General features: G+C 33.8%; 1 protein-coding gene across 1 annotated transcript; it reads left to right on the forward strand.

The window, feature by feature from the left end:
* The first annotated feature begins 6,000 nt into the window (after positions 1–6,000).
* On the forward strand, positions 6,001–9,047 carry LOC133706056 (protein neprosin-like). Its single transcript, XM_062131575.1, has 7 exons — positions 6,001–6,550; positions 6,745–6,831; positions 6,928–7,194; positions 7,436–7,600; positions 7,718–7,771; positions 7,932–8,078; positions 8,308–9,047. The coding sequence occupies exons 1-7, from the start codon at positions 6,338–6,340 to the stop codon at positions 8,683–8,685; spliced, it is 1,311 nt and encodes a 436-aa protein (XP_061987559.1). The 5' UTR covers positions 6,001–6,337; the 3' UTR covers positions 8,686–9,047.
* The last annotated feature ends 11,742 nt before the right edge of the window (positions 9,048–20,789 follow it).

Below are 20,789 nucleotides of genomic sequence, written 5' to 3' on the forward strand. Positions count from 1 at the left end.
TTTATGCTATGGTGATGGCTAAAGTCATGGTACTGTTCCATTGAATGATCGCAGTTTATTGTTTCTGGACAGGGCTCATTTTTCATAATTTTGTACTACTAGTTTAGCAGCATTGTTAAATTGGTAGGTAAGTTTCGGTGATTTTGCATTTCTAATTTATGATAGTTTATGTGTGTTCGTGCACTTGAAAAAATTAGTAAGACGGTGTTGGATAATTCTAATTAATTTAAAATAATATTATTTTAATTTTTTTAAAAAATAAATTAATTTTAACTAAGTTGATTGAGTCTTGAATTATTTTATTTAATTAACTTTCATTGTATTTAATTTGAAATTTAATCTACAAAGTTTACCCACGAGCTTATTGGATTTGATAATATTATCAGGATCTGAGTCATGTGTTGGATAATTCTAATCAAATTAAAATAATATTATTTTAATTTTTTTTAAAGTAAACTAATTTTAACCAAGTTAATTGAGTTTTAAATTATTCTATTTAATTAACTTTTATTATATTGAATTTGAAATATGATTATAAGCTGACTGGGTTTAGTAATACTATTACATGCACAAAGTTTTGAATTAATCATGTTTTTCTAAAAAAGTGGAGTTTTTTTTTTAAAAAATTATTATTTTATATATTTTTATTATCTTGATGTGTTTATATTAAAAGCAAAATTTTAAAAATAAAAATTATTTTAATATATATTTTTTAAAATTATTCTAAAAGTTATCCTTTGAACATTCTCAAATAGGTCTAAAGTCAACGAGACTTGGAAGAAAGAACCGAAGAAGGGGACAGATTGGTGATTCTCATTCATTTGTAAAGATGAAAGCAACAGGAAAGCTGATTTCAAGAATCCAGTCACAGAAAGACACCACCATATTTCTCGAAAGGAAATCATGAACCAGTGGACCATAACCATACATGCACCCCTCTTAACCTTTACCATACCTGAGGGAGGGGGCCCTTCGGGCTGTGGGACTTTTCTTTCCGGTGAGAGGCTGGTGGAGAGGATATGCATGCCGGTGCCGGATTTTGGCCATTTCACATCGGGAAAAAGGTCCTTTGCCAGGGGACCTCAAATACAATACAAAAGCTTACTCTTCATCACTCCAGCCCAGCCCCTTTTGCTTTTGTTTTTTATTTATTAAATCGTCATTTTTAATGTAGGATTTACTACATAATAATATAAATTATATTTTATAATTTTATAAAAATTATTTAAATATTTAAATTGATTTGCAGTGAAGAGTTTAAATTTCATCATCTCTATAAATATAAAGTAATGTGAGTCAGTATAAACTTTAATGTTAAAAAGCTTTCAGTTGAAGGGATGTGTTAAAAAATAATATAAATCACATCTTGAACTGCCACTTAAAAACTTAAATTTTTGAATTGTATTGATTTTTTTACAGGATTTTTAATCATTATTCATACTTGTTAAGGCTGTGTTATCAAGTATCGGGGGATAAAATAAGAAAGTGTTTGTTTTTACGATACGATTAAATTATGTGTATGAAAAATCTTAATTTTTTTGTTTTATATTAATAGTTTAATATCATGGACTGTTTTAATATATTAATATCAAAAATAATTTTTTAAAAAAATATTATTTTAAAATACTTTTTAATAATAAATATTTAAAAAATAAATCCATCTCAAACCAAATCTACTGTCAAACATGCTTTCAGGAGATGTCCTATATCAATTAATCCACTTAGGGCCGCTGCTCTCATCGTGCTTGGTTGCTTTCTGTTGTCAGAGTGTGAGCTCTCTTTTTTTTTACTGTAAAAATAGTTATGTTTTAAAATATATTTTTATTTAAAAATATATTAATTTTTTTATTTTTTAAAATTTATTTTTAATATTAATATGTTAAAATAATATAAAAACATAAAATAAATTTATTTATTTTAAAAATACTTTTAAAACATAAAAATAAACTTCCCTGTTTAATTTTCATCCAGGATGTGGGGATTGAGTCTTAGAAAAAATGGGGCTCTGTACTTTGCTTCTGTCCGGAGGCTGGGTGCTCTTGCTGTCCTGACTCCTGACTCCAGAGACCGAGTTAGTGATGATGCACATGTACATGTCGGCTTGCTTTTAACTCCTAATCTTCCAATGCCAGAACATGCTCAGATTGGACAACAGAACTCCAGTTGGATGGAAGAAAACTGCTCTTTATTATGTCTTCTATTAACATGGGCATATCAAGAAATTGTCAGGAGAGTCGGGTTTAAATTTAAATTTTATCAATTTTTATTTTAAAATTTTAAATTATTAAAGAAAAAATTAAGATTTTTTTTAAAAAAACAAAAACTCGAGCCCCGCCAGCCTCCCCTACACATCAAATATTATTATAAATAAATTTGTCATGTTCTATCTAGTCTAATTTCATGTATTGAATGTTATTACATTTTCATAATCTATGGGGGTAAATTTTTTATTACCGGAACCTCTCTTGCCCAGATTTTTCTATATTCTCTTCTAGAAAGGCTTCTAAAGAGCTTGTGCATCATCAAATACATGTGATTTGTGTTAAAAATAATATAAATTATATCTTGAGGTATTATCTAATAGTTTAAACTATTAGATTAAGATAGTTCTTTGATAAGATATCAGAATCTTGATAACCAAGTAATTATGAGTTCGAATCTCACTATCCTTATTTATTTAATAAAAATTAAAAATAAGATAATCCAGATCTATACACAAGTTTCAAGTTCAAAATTTTTTTATTTGTGAAAGTATATTAAAAAGTAATTCAAATTATATTTTGAATCTTTACCTAACAACTTAAACTAATAAATTAAAATGATTTTTTTACACCACCAGTGATTCAATGCCACTTAAAATGACAATATCGTGAAATGTTTAGAGGATTCCTTTTTAGAATGGACAAAGCAAGATTTTCAAAATATGTAAAAGAGTGGCCAGTGGCCAAGATTTACACCAAGGCCCATATAGCCTCACATGGGCCTAGCCCAAGATACAAGTAGTCAGCCCGAAATCTACCTTTGACGGCCCTTTTTTTTTTTAAAAAAAAGAAAAAAACAAGAAGAAGAGGGTCTGTTTTTTATCTTATCTTTGATGGTGTAACGCTGTCCATATCAATGATTTGGCTGATACTTTACTCCGTGACATATAATCACGGGTGTGTTTTCTATGACATTCACCTCACGGGTCTCTACTCTGTTCTGCCTTTTGAATCAATGTTTGACAAATCAAATCATTTATATCATTTATATATATATATATATATATATATATATATATATATATATATATATATATATATGGATGCGCTTTTGTCAAGTTGCGAATGCTGCTGATAACTAACTTTTTGAGTGTTTTTCTAATTTCTTCAGACCATCATTAAAAATATTAATTAGCCATGCAATCCTAAGCTCACTTCGTTCACTTTTAATCAGATACGACGTCGTATATATGATCAAGCATCTCCTGATATAATCTACTTCCACCTAAAAATTATTAATGTGCTAAAATTATTTCACTTTATATATTAAAATTATTTCACTTTATATGTTTCAATTTTATCGGTTTATTTTAAATTATTAATGTACTAAAATTAAAATTATTCAATTTTTATTACCTTTTCCTGTGATTATATATCTAGCATTTTTTTTTAATACAACTGGTGACTTTTGTTATACCACAAAATCATTAATTTTCTACCAAAAAACAAAAGCAATTATTTTCATTATTTTATGTTCTTAAAAACACTATTTTTTCTTATTGATAACACATGGGAGCACTAATTTACCAATGCATGATAACATAAACATGCAACTCTTTTTTATTATTATTATTTATAATCTTAAGTTATAAAATGACCCCATGAAACGACACTCGTGTTTATTTGTTCCATCTTTTCTCCTATATTATTTTTTTTTCTTGTAATTGTTTTTATATAATTTTTCCAAATATATTATTCTTATATTTTTTATGTGCATAAAAATATTGATTAATGTTTTTTTTATTTTCTAATTAAAAGTTGCTTTGAAAATTATAATGTTTCTCATAAGAAAAACATGTTTTCATGAATATAAAGAAATGTTTTTTTATTAAAAATATATATTATTTTTTAATCAAATTGTTATAGGTTTTTTTTTTAATATTCTCCTTATTGCCTTTACTTTTTATTCAATTAACCAAGTTGTTAATAAAAAAATTGTTTCGTTGACAAATCAACAAAAAAAATTACATGAATTAGAAAAGATAATTTTGATTAAAAATATATATTTTTCTCCATAGCTTTTTTCATTGTCTTTCTTATAAATATATATATTTTTATTATTTTATAATTAAATAAAAATAGATTTTTTTTTAAAAAAATTAACTCAATTAATCTCATAACCCAGGTTATGGTTTGAGGGTTAACCTAAATTAACACAAATCAATCCAAAACATCATCATTGTAATATTTTTTTTTATAAGCATATATTAGATCGATATCACTTTGAAAAATATTTTAAGAAAAAATATAATCTAGGTTTTGACTAATATATTCTCAAGGTCGATTATATTATACCAGATTAATCTTTATCTTATTTAATTTGAAACAAATTTGAAGTGGGGACAATGAATTACCTTGTTAACCCACTAGTCAAGCCAAATTTAATAAAACACGGAAAATTTTTCCATAGAAAAATATAGAGGTTTTTTTAAAAGTGTAATAGAGATTATGTTTTAAAGTGTTTTTTTGTTTGAAAATATATTAAAATAATATATTTTTTATTTTTAAAATCTATTTTTAATATTAACACAATAAAAAATCTAAAAATTAAAAAAATTAAAAACTTTTAAAATCTAAAAAAAAGTATTATTTTAAATAAAAAATATTAAAACACAACCACACACTTGTATTTCCAAACGCAACTATACATGAATCATCGCTGTCGCTATGGAGTTTAAGTGATAGAGAAAGAGGAGACTTTCTTGTTATGCATGTGACAAGTCAGCCTCTATCTATGTTTATCTCATCCCCGAGCTATGGTCTGGTAATTTTGGTTTTTATATTTTAAATTATATTTATGTGGATTTTAAAAAAGTATTTGATTTGAAAAAAATATTAAATTTATATTTTTTTAGTATATTTTAATAATTTTAATATAATAATGTAAAAATAAAATAAAAATCCTAAATAAAATTAAATAATAATTTTAAAAAATATCATATAAAACACATAATAAATCAAGCATATAACAATATAACAAAATGTACAATAAAATAATGGAAATTTTGTGGTTTGATTGTCACCATTAAAGAATTTGTTGTGAAACTAGTTGATTTTTAAAAAGTTTTTTTATTTTAAAATATTTCAAAATAATTTATTTTTAATATTAACACATCAAAATTAAAATTAAATTCTTTTTAAAAAATCTTTTTAAACACAAAAAGATTTCATAAAATTATTTTTGGGCGGGGGGAGGGGAAGGCTATCTAATTTTTGAATTCCAAAATGTCATCACGGGAACTGAACTGGCGAGAGGATAATAATAATTAAAAAAAAAGTGATGTTGTCCCTTTCGGCTTTTCAGTTTTCACCAAAAGGCGTAATTGAAGCTAGCTAGCTAGCTAGCTATCATAATTCCTTGCAGAAACTCCAAAAGTTTCCTGTCACAAATTATTAACCCATGATCAATAAAGTATAAATAAAATCACCCTTGAAAATTATACATTTCCTCAAGACCATCCTTTTGCCCCCACCAGCATAACTATACAATTCCCCCGCCTCACTTTGCAAATTCTGGATTCGTCCCCGTGTATATATAATAAATAAAGTATTAAGTATTTGTTAATTCTCCACTTTACAGCAAAAGCAAAGCAAAGGGAAGCAAAAGAGGTGAGGGAGGGGGGGTATTCATAAGATAAGCGTCGGCAATCTTTATTGGATTGTAGTGGGAAACCGTTTGTCTGTATATGAAGTGGTAGGGAATGGATCAAATCAAGGGGTGATTAGTGGGGGTAGGGGGGTGCGCAGGATAAGCTGCGTTGAGCAGGCAGGAAGGCAAACCAAGGTCTCAAACGTGGCCACTCACTCCCACTACTATATCACTAATATCTAGTTGGCACCACCACAATTCCATCCTCATCCCAGATGCTAACACCGCTACAGCCTCAACTTGTTGAATTATGAAACACTACTACTGCCTATAGAAGCCTGCTCTTCCAACTTCCCAACTGGGCTCTGCTAAGCTTGCTAATTTATTACTACTTTCTTCTTATATATAGTACATTCTTGGTATCTTTTTAGTAATTAATTTGGATAGCGAAGGGGGATTGAGGGATATACATATTAATCGTTTGGTAATGATGGCGGCACATTTACTGAGGAGGAGCTGGGGTAGCACTATCAGTTTGTTGATAGTGATTTTATTGCTATCCTGCAGCTCCCAAATGACATCCGCAGAAGCAGCACCTGCTTCACGTAAAAGCAGCAGCATATCCATGTCTCAGCACAAAATGTTGGATGCTCACCAGCATTTGAAGCGCCTGAACAAGCCTCCTCTTAAAACCATCAAGGTCAGCTCCTCGTCCTACCTGATTATCTTTTTTTTACTTCTTTCTCATCTCTAATCAATTCCCTCAATCCCTTACTTTCTGCTGGTTGCTATTAATCTATTATTGTCTCTACCCTTTTCAAGTTGTTGGTCTTCATCATCCATTCGTTCAACTACTCTTGTAATAATTATTGCAAATCGTGTACTGTATAACAGAGCCCGGATGGAGATATCATCGACTGCGTCCATATTGCTCACCAACCGGCTTTTGATCATCCTCTGCTCAAGAACCATACAATTCAGGTAAGTCCACTGTTAATTGTGTGTGTGTGTGTGTAACAGCTAGCTAGCTACATATTTTATCTAGGTTGTTAATTAGCGTCCTGTGACTGGTTGCAGACGAGACCAAATTTCCACCCAGAAGGGACTAAGTTCGAGGAAAGCAAAAGGGTGTCTGCACAGAAAGCAACATCATCAAAACCAATAACCCAGTTGTGGCACTTGAAAGGAAGGTGTCCTGAAGGAACTATTCCCATAAGGCGAACTAAAAAAGAAGATGTATTAAGGGCAAGCTCTGTCGAAAGGTTTGGCAAGAAGAAGCCCACTAAAATTCCTCATCAACCCAGGTCTGCACAACCTGACCTCATTACTCAAACTGGCCACCAGGTACGTACTTCAAAGTTATACTCATAGTACTTAATTAATAATTATTAGTTAATCTTGTCTCATTTAATTCAGTAGCTAACTAGCTAGCATTTAAGCGAACGCATAGATAGTGAAGGAAATTAAAGAAACTTAATTAGTTTTATTATTAATTTCAGCTATAGCTTCAAGTATCTTGGTTGGTTCTATAATTAATTTGTTCTGACAGATAATATTTGTTTTTCTTGCTTGGAGTCTTTATTAGCATGCGATAGTATATGTGGAAGGAGATAAGTATTATGGAGCTAAGGCCACCATTAACGTTTGGGAGCCCAAAACACAACAGCCTAATGAATTCAGCTTGTCTCAAATCTGGATCCTTGGAGGTACTTTTGGTCAAGATCTTAACAGCATTGAAGCTGGATGGCAGGTAATTGTGTTATCTTAAGTTAATTAATTTTCTTTTTAAAAAATCATACATTATTATTACCATCAATATGTACATATTATCTTGCTTGGTCTTTAATTATACCTCTGTAAATAACAGGTTAGTCCAGATCTATATGGAGATAACAGAACAAGACTCTTCACATATTGGACTGTAAGTACTACTAACTAATGAATTTGTCTTCGTTAATTTTAAGTATTATTTCTTGTTTTCATGATCAGTACCTTCATTTATTAAACATTAATAATGGGTTGGCCAGACTGTTAATTACTTATAATGGAGCAATTAATATTGATTAATTGTCTTGTGACAGAGTGACGCCTATCAAGCCACAGGTTGCTACAATCTGCTGTGCACAGGCTTTATTCAAATCAACAATGAAATAGCGATGGGGGCAAGCATCTTTCCTGTTTCTGGCTACCGTGGCTCCCAGTATGATATCAGCCTTCTTGTTTGGAAGGTAGACGAGTATAATTTAAGAAACATGTAAATTGATCTACCTGCATTTGTGTTTTGAAAAATTAAATAAACGAAACGCAGAGAATCTCTGACATATAAATGGCGCAATGCATGTCTTTATCCTATCATGCATGCATCTTATGTTGCTGTTTTCTTAAAAAATATTTGAGACCAGACTGTACCTGCACGTGAGTTGGCACATTCAGTGATGTTGTCTGTGTTGTCTGTAGGACCCGAAAGAGGGAAACTGGTGGATTCAATTTGGGAATGACTACGTGCTAGGATACTGGCCAGGCTTCCTCTTTTCCTACTTGACAGACAGCGCAACGATGATAGAGTGGGGAGGTGAGATTGTAAACTCAGAATCAGATGAGCAACACACAACAACTGAAATGGGGAGCGGGCATTTCCCTGAAGAAGGGTTTGGAAAAGCTGGCTACTTCAGGAATATTCAAATTGTTGACGGATCCAATAGTCTCAGGGATCCTAAAGGGCTCGGCACTTTTACCGAGCAATCCAGTTGCTATGATGTCCAGAACGGCAGGAGTGGTGATTGGGGCACCTACTTTTTCTATGGTGGTCCTGGAAGAAACCCCAATTGCCCATGATCGACGATGATGATCCCCTCATCCATCCCTTTTTTCTTTTTACTTCGTGTCTCTGTATTAGTACGAGTAAATTGTACAATATCATTTCTTATTCTTTAGGCTAGGGAGCTAAGGTGTACGTGAGCCTTTCTTTCCTTCTGCATGTGCGGTGTGCTGGCTAGCTGGTTTTCACTCCCTCCCGATATTCCTTATTTAAGCTGTGGTATGAGGTAGAAGAAAGAGAAGAGTGATCAGTTTCTTAAACTCAAGAAATTGGATTATCATTTCTGTCAATCAACTTCTTTACTTATATTATGCTGTAATTGACTGCTTTCTCCATTAAATTCTTTGGAGTGCAAATATATAATTTATTACTCCTCGTCTTTTGTGGTGTCCATCTAGATTCAAACTGGAAAGTGGGCCTGTACGATGATGCTGTGGGACTCTTTGTGAAATATATTTAAATTTTCAATTGAATTCTTCCTCAAAATCATTTCAAATTCAAATTCTCTAATTTTAGTGCGTTGCTTTTTTCAATTGACAATTCAAATTCTCCCATGGTTTTTGTAGTGGTTGCATTTTTGTGATTATATAAAAGAGCATGCTTTCTTTTTAGTGATGGGAGTACGGGTGATGGAGAGGATTTCAAGTGATTACATTCGAGCAATGCTCACTTTTTTGTTTTTTTTACTTGGATGAATTGTATTACTAAAACATAATTGTGGAGAAAATTAATCATGCATAAACAATAAATCTTCATCTAGGAGGACTGATAAATTTATTAGAACTTCTTTATTGTAAATTTGGCAGCTACATCATCTATTAAATTTGGCTTCAAGGATTATTAAATTTGGCTTCAAGGATTTATAATGTATTTATAAATCATGTAATTTTATTATGATATTTTAAACTGTGTTATAGTTAAAATAATATATATAGAATTAGTGAAAAATACTGAGGAACTAATGTGGAGTCTCAGAAAAATTTTATAATAAGTGTTGGGCTCGAGCCTATTAAAAATAAAAAATAAATCCAGGCATGTTGCTTGGACCCACACATATTAGGCTCGAGGCGTACACCCGAGTCTAAGGGGATGCTGGGTAGCACGTCTAGATGTACATGTGGCCATCCCAGAATGGGCTCAAGCATGTTGCTCGAGCCAATGCACCTGGCCAATCATGAGCTTGGGCTACCATGCCCGAGTTAATTTTCCTTGCCCCCTAGCTATATATGGGGCTCGGGTTTGATAACCCGAGTCCAATGTGTGTTTTTTGGGTCTATTTTAGAGGATTTTTCGGGTCTATTTAGGGTTTTTTTGAGTTTATTTTATTTGAATCTATCGATGGCTAATAATTTTCTTTCTCCTCCTTTATATATATTTATATTGTATTGAATTAAAAAAAATATAAATGTTGTAGGTGTATCTAAAAATACATATAATACCAAAGTATATATATTTAAGGTTGACACTCTGTTCATCATTCATGTGGTATTCATTTAAGTTCCAGCTGAATTCTCGTCCTTATTAATAAAAAGTAAATGAATAGCAGATTAATGTATTTGTCCAATCCTAAGCTTGAGATGTATATATTGTTAATGGTCAATCAAGCATTGCTGGTTGACAAATTTAGCTTTAAATATTACACGAATGATGTCAATGTTCTCATCAATTTGCCAGTAGTTATTTAATGCAAGTGCTTACGATGATGTTGAGATCCGATGGACTGGAAGAGTGCTTCTTCTTCTTCTTCTTCTTCTTCTTGTTTTTTGGGAGATCTCATCATGTATGTGTAATTGTGTATATGTTCAGATGGCCATGTCGTCATTGTTATAGCATTAAAGTTAAATAGAGATAAAAGAGAGGGAGAGAGTCTTTTCCATAATTAAAAATAGATAAATACGTCATTGATAAGTGGATTAAGAGTGAGTTTACTCATTTTAACCATAATAATTGATAGATTTTGCCAAAATAAAATGTAAATGTTAACGAAGAACAAAGCTATTCTGAAAACATGGTTACTTTATTGATCACCATAAGTGTTATTTGAACAACTTGTTAAAAGCAACAAAAGCAAACAAACAGCAGCAAAATCTGCTGTTGTTTGTTACATCATAGAAAAGAAGATTATGACAAATCCTAACAAACTCTGAAAACTTCAATCCAGCATGAGTTTTATTTAACTCTAAATTCTTCGCATCTTCCACATTAGCAGGTTCTGAGACATTAATTCAACACTCCTCTTTGGCCCTGGAGCTGCAGACTCCAAGCCTTTGTCTGAAAAATTTGTAAAATTTGTACTAAGCTTTAGGAAGTGTCTTGCTCAGAATATTGAATATAAACTATTGCACAGCTTGTTTCAACTTTTGTTTACATAAGAATATTATTTTGCTCACACAAGAATGTCATCTAATACAGAGATCAGTATTCTATATATACGAAGCCTGCACAATCTATTCTTAACAAGGGAAGCTAAAGTTAGGGATATGCTGCCTAACGGTTACAGAGTTGAAAAAGCAAAGTTAACATACATAGACAATTTTCCTTTTATTTCCTAGCTGTTACATGCTTGATTATTGGCAGATTTGTGACTGATGGGATCTGCAGCATGATTCAAGGAATCATCCTTAATACGCCCCCGCAAGATGGAGTCACCATCGGTTACTCCAATCTTGGTCCGAAGAAGTTCTGTCCGTTGTCGAGATAGAGGTTTCGTCAAGAGGTCATCCAGTTGATCTTGGGTATTGACGTGATGAACATGAAGAGTACCCATTTGAACAAGATCACGAACAAAATGCAAGTCAATTTGAATGTGCTTCATCCTAGAATGTTGAATCGGATTGAAACTCAAATGTGTGGCACCCAAATTGTCACAGAGGAGCTGTGGAGGAGCTGAGGTGGAATAGCCAAGTTCAGTAAAAAGTGCTAGAAGCCATAGCGTTTCAGAGGCAGCAGAGGCAAGGGCGCGATATTCAGCCTCAGTGGACGACCTTGCCACAGCTCGTTGTTTTTTGGAGCTCCAGGAAATAGGATTGGAACCAAGAAAACATATGTATGCTGAAGTGGACTTTCGATCATCACAATTACCTGCCCAATCAGCATCAGAATATGTAATGAATTTGGGGTTCATGTCTCTACGAATATGAATGCCATGGAAGATTGTATGCTTCAAGTATCGAAGCAATCGTTTTGCAGCTGTCAAATGTGTTGTCGTCGGCTTATGCATAAACTGGGACAACTTGTTAACTGCAAAAGAAATGTCAGGTCGGGTGAGAGATAAGTATTGCAGGGCACCAATAATACGCCTGTATTCAGTGCTATCAACTGAGGATGTGCCATCAAGAAGCTTGAGCACAGTAGTGGTGGATAATGGAGTGATAACTTCTTTTGCGCCATGCATATTCAGCTTTGTTAACAAGTCCCTGATGTATTTATGCTGAGACAAAAACAGACCTGTGGTAGTAGGAATAATCTCCATGCCCAGGAAAAAATGCAACTGACCCATGTCTTTTACAGAGAACCGATTGCTTAGTTGGTCAATGATGGATGAGACAAAGATTGGATCATTTCCTGTAATAACCAAATCATCCACATACACCAAGAAGTAACAAGTAACAGATGTGGTCTTATAAATGAACAAGGAGGAATCAGCTCTGGATTTCATGAAACCAAATTCTAAAATGGCACCTCTGAGAGTAGAATACCAAGCCCGTGGGGCTTGTTTGAGGCCATAAATGGCTTTGTTCAGGCAACAGACATATTGAGGATGGGTATCATCTTTGAAACCCGGAGGTTGAACCATATACACATTGTCATTTAACAAACCATACAAAAAAGCATTATTAACATCAAGTTGTCTCAATTGCCAGCCTTGGGTGACAGCAATGGTCAATACAGACCGAATAGTAGCCGGTTTCACAACCAGACTAAATGTTTCCTTGTAGTCTAACCCAGGATGTTGATTGAATCCTTTGGCAACAAGTCTCGCCTTAAAGCGATCAATCGTCCCATCAGCGTTCCTCTTAACCCAAAACACCCATTTACAACCGATGGGAAGACAATGTTTCGGGGGAGGTACTAAGGTCCATGTGCTGTGTCGCATTAGAGCCGTGAGCTCTGCAGACATGGCTTGGCGCCACCGTGAATCACCTAATGCCTGGCTCACACAACTGGGTTCAATAGCATTAGGGAGGGGATGTTTGGTAACAACATGAAATTGCTTGGGTTTGTAAATTTGATTCAAGGACCTAGTAATCATGGAATGGGTTCGCTGGGGCTGAGGATGAGAAACAACATCAAGCACAGTGGGAGAAAGATGAGCAGGGATAGGAACATCGGTGGTGAGTGGTGAAGGAGAAGCCGGTGTTAATGGCAAAACTGGTGAGGAAGTGATAGTCTCACTATGATGAACAATAGTAGGACTATAACATGGAGAATTAAATGGCAATTGTTCCTCAACAGAAAAAGGAAGAGCAGAGACGGTACCTGAAGGTGATGCAGAAATGGCAGCACGATCCAAGATCACTGGTGAAGGTTACAGTGGAACAGGTACATCGATGAGTGGCACAGTCGCCGAAGAGGATGGAGTAGAGGAGCTGGATGCAGGAGTGAGTGCCTGAAATGGGCTGTGACTTTCATCAAACAGGACATGGCGAGAGAGATAGAGTTTGTTAGTGGATAAGTCTAGACACTTGTAAGCATTCTGAGTTGTAGAATATCCTAGAAACAAACACGCGGTGGCTTTTGGTTGAAGTTTATTTGTATTGTATGGTTTTGTGAGGGGAAAACAGCGACATCCAAATTTTTTTAATTTGAGATAATTAGGAGGCTGACAAAATAAGATTTCAAATGGGGTTTTGTTGTGGAGCAGAGGAGTTGGTTGTCTATTAATGAGATATGCAGCTGTGGAAAATGCATGAGACCAGTAAGATAGAGGAAGAGATGCATCATGTAGTAGAGTAAGACCAGTTTATACTAAGTGACGGTGGCGACGTTCCGATGCACCATTTTGTTGAGGTGTGTGAGGGGCAGTGGTGTAGTGACTAATGCCATGGATAGAAAAATATTGTTTGAGGGCAACAAATTCACCACCATTATCCGAATAAATGCTTTTGATTTTGGTATGAAATTGTTTTTCAACAAGGTGTTTAAATTGAGGAAAAATACAGCTAACACAAGATTTATTGGACATGGGATAGAACCATATATATTTGGTAAAATGATCAACCAAAATCAAGTAAAAGCGTGAACCATCAAGGCCAACTGTATTGGAGGGTCCCCAAACATCGGTATAAATGAGATCAAGTGGTGCATGACTTACAAGACTAGTTGAACGAAATGGTTGCTTATGAGCTTTATTGATTGAACAAGAGGTACAAAGATAAGATACGTGATCTTTGTGTTTTATTGGAAGTGAAAAAGATTTGATAATTTGGTTAACAAGTTTTTGAGACGGATGTCCTAGACGTTTGTGCCACCCATCAAGTGACGTCCGTTCATGAACATTTGCAACCATTTTTGGAGAGGATACCAGTGAATCCGGGAGTGTGTAAACACCATTTTCACATACACCTTTGAATAGGACCGCCCCCGTGATCTGATCCTTGACAAGAAAAAAGAAAGGGTGAAATTCAATACAAACATTGTTTCGGAGAGTAAAATGATGAACAGAAATAAGATTTTTGTGTATACTTGGAACACAAAGAGTATCAGTGATATGAAAGGTACGAGTGGGTGAATGAAATGCTAATGATCCAGTGTGTGAAACACGCAAACCTGATCCATCACCAATGACAACCTCATCAGTACCATCATATTCGGAATGAACAGATAATTTTGCAAGATCACCGGTGATATTGTGAGAAGCAGCAGAGTCAATAAGCCATTTAGTATCCTTGGCTTGTGATGTGGAGACACAATTAACGGTGGCATTACAGGAGTTGAACTGTGAGCAATGCTTAGCAGTGTGACCAAATTGATCACATATTTGGCATTTTGGTGAATACCTGCGTTGACCATTAAATTGGTTGTGCTTCTTATGGTCACGTGAGTTACCATTACCATTATAACGAGATGGGGCAGGAGAACCATCATATTTAAAGTAACCTCCTTTTGCTGGTTTGTTAAAACTCCTGTAAACATTGCCTCCATTGGAAGAGCCAGAGGTCGAGCGGCGATTGGAGAAATTGGCTGTAGCAATGAGTTGCTGCGTGGTAGCATCAAGACGACGCAGATAACATTCATGACTAACAAGCAAGTCATGAAGTTCTTCAAAAGATAGTGGGCGTTCTCGTGCCCGGATTGGTGCTGCAATTTCTCTGTAATCAGGTCCCAAACCATTTAGAATGTAAAGAGTAAGATCATCCTCTGAAATGGGATGATCAATGAGTGCAATCTCATCAGCAAGGGCCTTGACAGTGTGCATGTATTCTGGAATCGACCGACTGGCTTTCTTGATTAAAGTAAGTTCCTCTTTTAATTGCATGGCACGACTGCGTGATTTGCTGGCATACATGGTGTTTAATTTACACCAAGCGGCTTGGGATGTTGCTGTAGCGGAGATAAATGGAGTGATGGTGGGTGTAGTGGAGGCTAAGATAGCACTTAGAATCAACTTGTCTTGCCTGACCCAATGAGATTTTTGAAGAGAAGAAACAGAGGAATTATTTTGGAGAGGACATGGTTTATCACCAGTAACATAGTCAATGAGATTGTATTCAATTAAAAGAGCTTCAAACTGTGCACGCCATTGAGGGAAGGTTGAGGGTGTAAGTTTCTCATTGATTTGGGTTGCAATATTCAGGGCAATGAGTGGAGCTTCTGTGGTGGAATGCGGGTTTGTGATGGGTGAAGGAAAATTTTCAGGGTTGGGGATCAAATTCTCGGTGGAGTGATGCTCTGATACCATATTGAATATAAACTATTGCACAGCTTGTTTCAACTTTTGTTTACAGAAGAATATTATTTTGCTCACACAAGAATGTCACCTAATACAGAGATCAGTATTCTATATATACGAAGCCTGCACAATCTATTCTTAACAAGGGAAGCTAAAGTTAGGGATATGCTGCCTAACGGTTACAGAGTTGAAAAAGCAAAGTTAACATACATAGACAATTTTCCTTTTATTTCCTAGTTGTTACATGCTTGATTATTGGCAGATTTGTGACTGATGGGATCTGCAGCATGATTCAAGGAATCATCCTTAATACAGAATGTCAACATTTTGATTCTTTATTGTATTTCACCTTCTCTTCGCACCTCTTGTAGAAAATACAATTTCAGCTTGAAGTGTTTTGTTTTGCCATGAAACATTGGATTTCTTGCAATTGAAATTGCAGCTTGATTGTCTACAAGTATCTATGTGCTTTTTTTTTGCTCCATATGTAGATCAGTCATCAATTTTCTAATCCAGAGAGCTTGATTCACGGCAGCAACAATAGCTACATGTTCTGCTTCTGCTATAGACTGAGCAATGACTTCTTGTTTTTTAGAACTCCATTAAAAAATAGCAGAACTAAAGCTAAATTAATAACCTGAAGTACTCCTCATGTCATCAACACAATTGGCCCAATCACTATCAGAATAACCATGGAGTGTGAAGTTTTTAACTTGACAGAACCTCAATCCATACACAATTGTTCCTTTGATGTATATGACAATTCTTTTTGCTACTTGAAAATAAAGTTCATTTGCACAATGCATATACCTTGAAAGTACACTTGTAGCATTCATAATGTCTAGTTTTGTAGTCTTGTTGCAGTAAGATACATCAAATAACATATTAAGGTTCTATAAAGCTTTTCATCAATCTTTGTAGCCCCATCTTCTTTGCAAAATTTCTCATTTTCATTCATTGGTGTTGTTATGAGCCTGCATTCTTCCATGTTAAACTTTTTTAGAATCTCTTTGTCATATTTGTGCTGACATATAAAGATTTCATTATACTTTTGTTTAACTTCCATGGCAATGAAGAATATCATCTTTCCCGGATCAGTTATCTCAAAAACATTCTTCATTTTCCTTTTGAAAGTATCAATCTGCTTCATGTTGCTTCCTGTCACAAGTAAATCATCAATATAAAGAGAAACCACAAGTAATTCATCATTAACCTTCTTAAGATATAGTGTGAATTCACTTAGGCTTTTCGTGAAGCTTAAGTCTATATGTATAAATCATACTGTACCAAGCCCTTGGTGCTTGCTTTAAACCATATAGAGCCTTTTTCGATAGATATACTTTCTCTTCTTCTCCTTGAACAACAAAACCTTCAGACTTCTCCACAAAAATTTCCTCCTCCAAATATCCATTTAAGAAAGCAGATTTGACGTCCATTTGGTGTATAATCCAACCATTTTGAGCAGCAAGAGCCAATAACATTCTTATGGTTTCAAGTCTAGCAACTAGAGCAAAAGTCTCAGAGAAATCCACCCCAAACATCTGAGCATATCCTTTGACAACAAGCCTTGCCTTATATTTGTTTATAGAATCATCATAATTGAATTTGGTTCCATAAACCCATTTGACTCCTATGGCCTTTTTATGTGCAGGCATATTCACTAGCATCCAAGTCTAGTTTTTTTCAATCATCATAAACTCCTCCTTCATTGCAACCATCCAATGTTGATCTGCCGTGACTTCTTCATATCATGCAGGCTTAATTATTGCAACATTGCAACTCTGATAGATGTTAAAGAGTGATCTGGTTTTTGTAACAGGTTCATCATCAATGTCATCATTCTCCTCTCGGAATTCAAGCTTCTTATCATTCTCTCAGCTCCAACTTTCTGACTCAAAGAATTGGATGTCCCTGCTAACAATTATTTTGTTGTCTTGTGAAAGATAAATCTTATAGGCTTTTGAAACTGAACTGTAGCCTATAAAGATCCTAGATTCTACCTTTTTATCAAGTTTTTCTCTCTTAACCTGAGGAATATAAGAGAAACAAAGGCAACTAAAAGTTTTTAAATTCTACAACTTTGATTTATAGCCATACCATGCTTCAAATGGAGTCCTTTGTTGCAGAGTTTTTGTTGGCAATTTGTTCAATAGAAAAACTATTGTGTTTGCAGCCTTAGCCCATAAATTCTTTGGCAGCCCTTTGTCATGTAATAAACACCTTGTCATCTCCATAAGTGTTATGTTTTTCCTCTCAACCACCCTATTTTGTTGAGGGGTATAAAGTGATGTCAACTGGTGCTCAATGCCTTTTTTTTCACAATTTGTTAAATTTCTCTAAGATATATTATATTCCATTGTCCGATCTAATCACCTGTACTTTGTATGTACTTTGTTTTTCCACCCAAGCTTTAATGTAAGACCCAAACTTTTGGGCCAAACTCAAGTCCAAGTCAGTCCAAACCCAACCTAAGTTAACCTAGGTATATAAGGAAAAGTTGGAAGAGAATTATTATTCTCCCTTTTAAGTCTTGTGGCCGCCGTGACCCTCTCCTCATAAAATCAAGGATTTCAGTTTTTGATCATGAGTTTTGGGTTTAAGAAAAGTGGAAGTAACAAGTAAGTGATTCTCTCTCATGTTACTTTTAATTATGATTTGTTTATGGAAGGATTAGAGAGAGAGAGAGAGAGAGAGAAAGAGAGAGAGAGAGAGACAGATTAGGGTTTATAAGGATTAGAAGTTTATGTTGTTAAGATTGATTTATGATTATTAAGGGTTTAATGTTAGGTGATTAATTAGTATGTTGTTAGAAATAAGAATTTGTGAGTTGATTTGTTTAAATTAATTTTTATAGGTTAAGAAATTCATTTTAACCTTACTGTAAAATCTGGATAGAATGGTCTTGAGATTGAAGATGACCAAATTTTATTTTGGTCCTTGATTTATGAAAATTTCAGTTTAGTCCCTAAACTTTGGAAAAATTACAATTTGATCCCTAAATGTATTTTGAGATTCTGTACAGTGTTATTATGAGGTTAAGGATGATGAATCTCAGTCTGATAATTGATATAGAATATTTTCAGTTTGATCCCTCAATTTTAGGAATTTACATTTTAGTCCATGAACTTTTAAAAAAATTACAGTTTGGTCCCTGTGTCGTTCTGGACAGGATTGAAATTTCAGTATGGTTATGTATTTATAGTTTGGTCCAGTTTGGGTAAAATTATGTTTTGGTCCCTGTTTTGGATAATTGTCGTTTTAGTCCCTAAACCTAAGAGACTAAACCTGGTTTTCTTTTATGCATTGGAATCTTTTAATTGTGTTGTTTTGAATTGCTTTTGAGTATATTTCATATATTTATTGTAGGTTCCCTAACGATCCTCAATAGGTTTTTCGGGTCTTTCATCTGATATTCCTTTTAATCTATATTCTTCCAGGTGAGTGGGATAATATTTAATATGCATATAATATAAATAAATATGTATATTTATTATACGATGAGTACACCTAGTTAATTTCTTGAATATTTATATATTTTGCTTTATTTTTCGAGTATTCATTTATTCTTGAATTTGCATTCGCAATTTGTCAAACTAAATTCTATTTGATATGATATACATTTCTTTAATGATTATGTAAATATCTATTATGCTTTGATATAGGACTTGTCAGTAACTCCATGCTAAAGGAGAGTAGTTAGCCTATGTGCACATAGTATTCTGTATACCTAGCTGGTGAGAGAGGTATCAACCTGTGGCGATTGATCATCCCATAGTGGTCACCTTCGGGTGTCATCCGGTCACCTTTGGATGTCATCTGGTCACCTTCGGGTGTCATCTGGTCTCTGACATGTATTCCACTACTTTATAATAATATGTTTAGTATGTATATGTATATGTATATCAAGATAAATAGTCTTGCAAACTATTAATATCTAAAATATCTAAAATGTATATTAAATATTATTCCCTCACTGAGTTGGTTGAACTCACCCGTCATTCGTAATATTATTTCAGGTTCTTAGTTTCTATTAGCATGTGGACTTGTTGAGTGTTCCTGCTTCTTCAGTTTTGGTCGGTATGCCTTACTTATTTTGCGAGGTTTTCCTTTTAGTTTTGATTTGTTGTTTTAGATGCTCCATTATTACCTTGTTTCAATTAAGTTTGGATTTTGACAATGTAGTGAGTATTATGAATTATTTTTTTTGTTTTAATTACCGATGAAGAGTTTTGAACTATCTTTTGATTTCATTAGTTTTAAATAATATAATATTTTTGAAGATTATGAAATGCTGCGTATTTTTGAATAACTTATTCTTTTGATATGTCCGCTCTGAGGCTTAGCATAGATGATGTGTCCTTTCGACACCGCTCCTGCATTGCCGATTATGGACCCGGGATTCGAGTTGTGACATTTAAACTTTTAGGAAGATGTCAAAAACTTCAGATTTATATTTCATGAAATGAATCCAACACATTCTTGTATGATCATCAATGAAAGCAATATAATACTTATTTGCCATTCAATGATGATGGTTTCAGAGGTCCTCCCACATTAATGTGCATTAACTGTAGTTTTTGTGTAGCTCTCCAAGTCTTGTTTTGTAGAAAAGGAAGTCTTGTCTGCTTTTCATAGTGACAAGCTGCACATAGAGAAAGTTTTTCTTCTAAATCAGGTAAGCCTTTCACAAGATTCTTCTTCATAAAAAGTAGGGTTGTATGATGAAAATGCTCCAATCTTTTATGCCAAAGCATTGTACTGTTATCTTCTTTGTGTATCGTAACTTATTTTTCTTCCATAAAATTCAAGGCAAAGCTTTTACTCTTCATTTGGACTTTAAACACTTCTCTGTTTTGTGCATCAGTAATCAAGCAAAAATTATCCTCAAATAACACCTTATATCTTTTCTCCAACAGCTGACCAATACTCAAAACATTTTGATTAATTTCAGGAACATATAGGACATTAGAAATTAATTTTAAACTTGTGATGCCTTTAATTGCCATTGTTCCTTTGCCTTTTACTGCTAGATAAGCTTCATTTACAATTCTAACTTTAGAAATGATAGTTTTGCCAAGATTTTTGAAAAGTTCTTGATCGTAAGTCATGTGACTTGTACAACCACTGTCTATAAGCTAGCTTTCTATTGAGTTACTGGTAACAAAGCATGAAGCCATAAACCGTTGCTCTTCTTCAGGTTATTAAACAATAGTTTTGACTTCTCCTTGT

The sequence above is a fragment of the Populus nigra genome, chromosome 1 (genome assembly GCF_951802175.1).
Source record: "Populus nigra chromosome 1, ddPopNigr1.1, whole genome shotgun sequence".
Lineage (NCBI taxonomy): Eukaryota > Viridiplantae > Streptophyta > Magnoliopsida > Malpighiales > Salicaceae > Populus > Populus nigra.

Coding starts and splice junctions, on each gene's coding strand:
- LOC133706056 (XM_062131575.1), top strand. CDS start 6,338: ATGATGGCGGCACATTTACTGAGGAGGAGCTGGGGTAGCACTATCAGT. Junction 6,832..6,927: donor TCAAGAACCATACAATTCAG/GTAAGTCCACTG, acceptor GACTGGTTGCAG/ACGAGACCAAATTTCCACCC. Junction 7,195..7,435: donor TTACTCAAACTGGCCACCAG/GTACGTACTTCA, acceptor AGTCTTTATTAG/CATGCGATAGTATATGTGGA.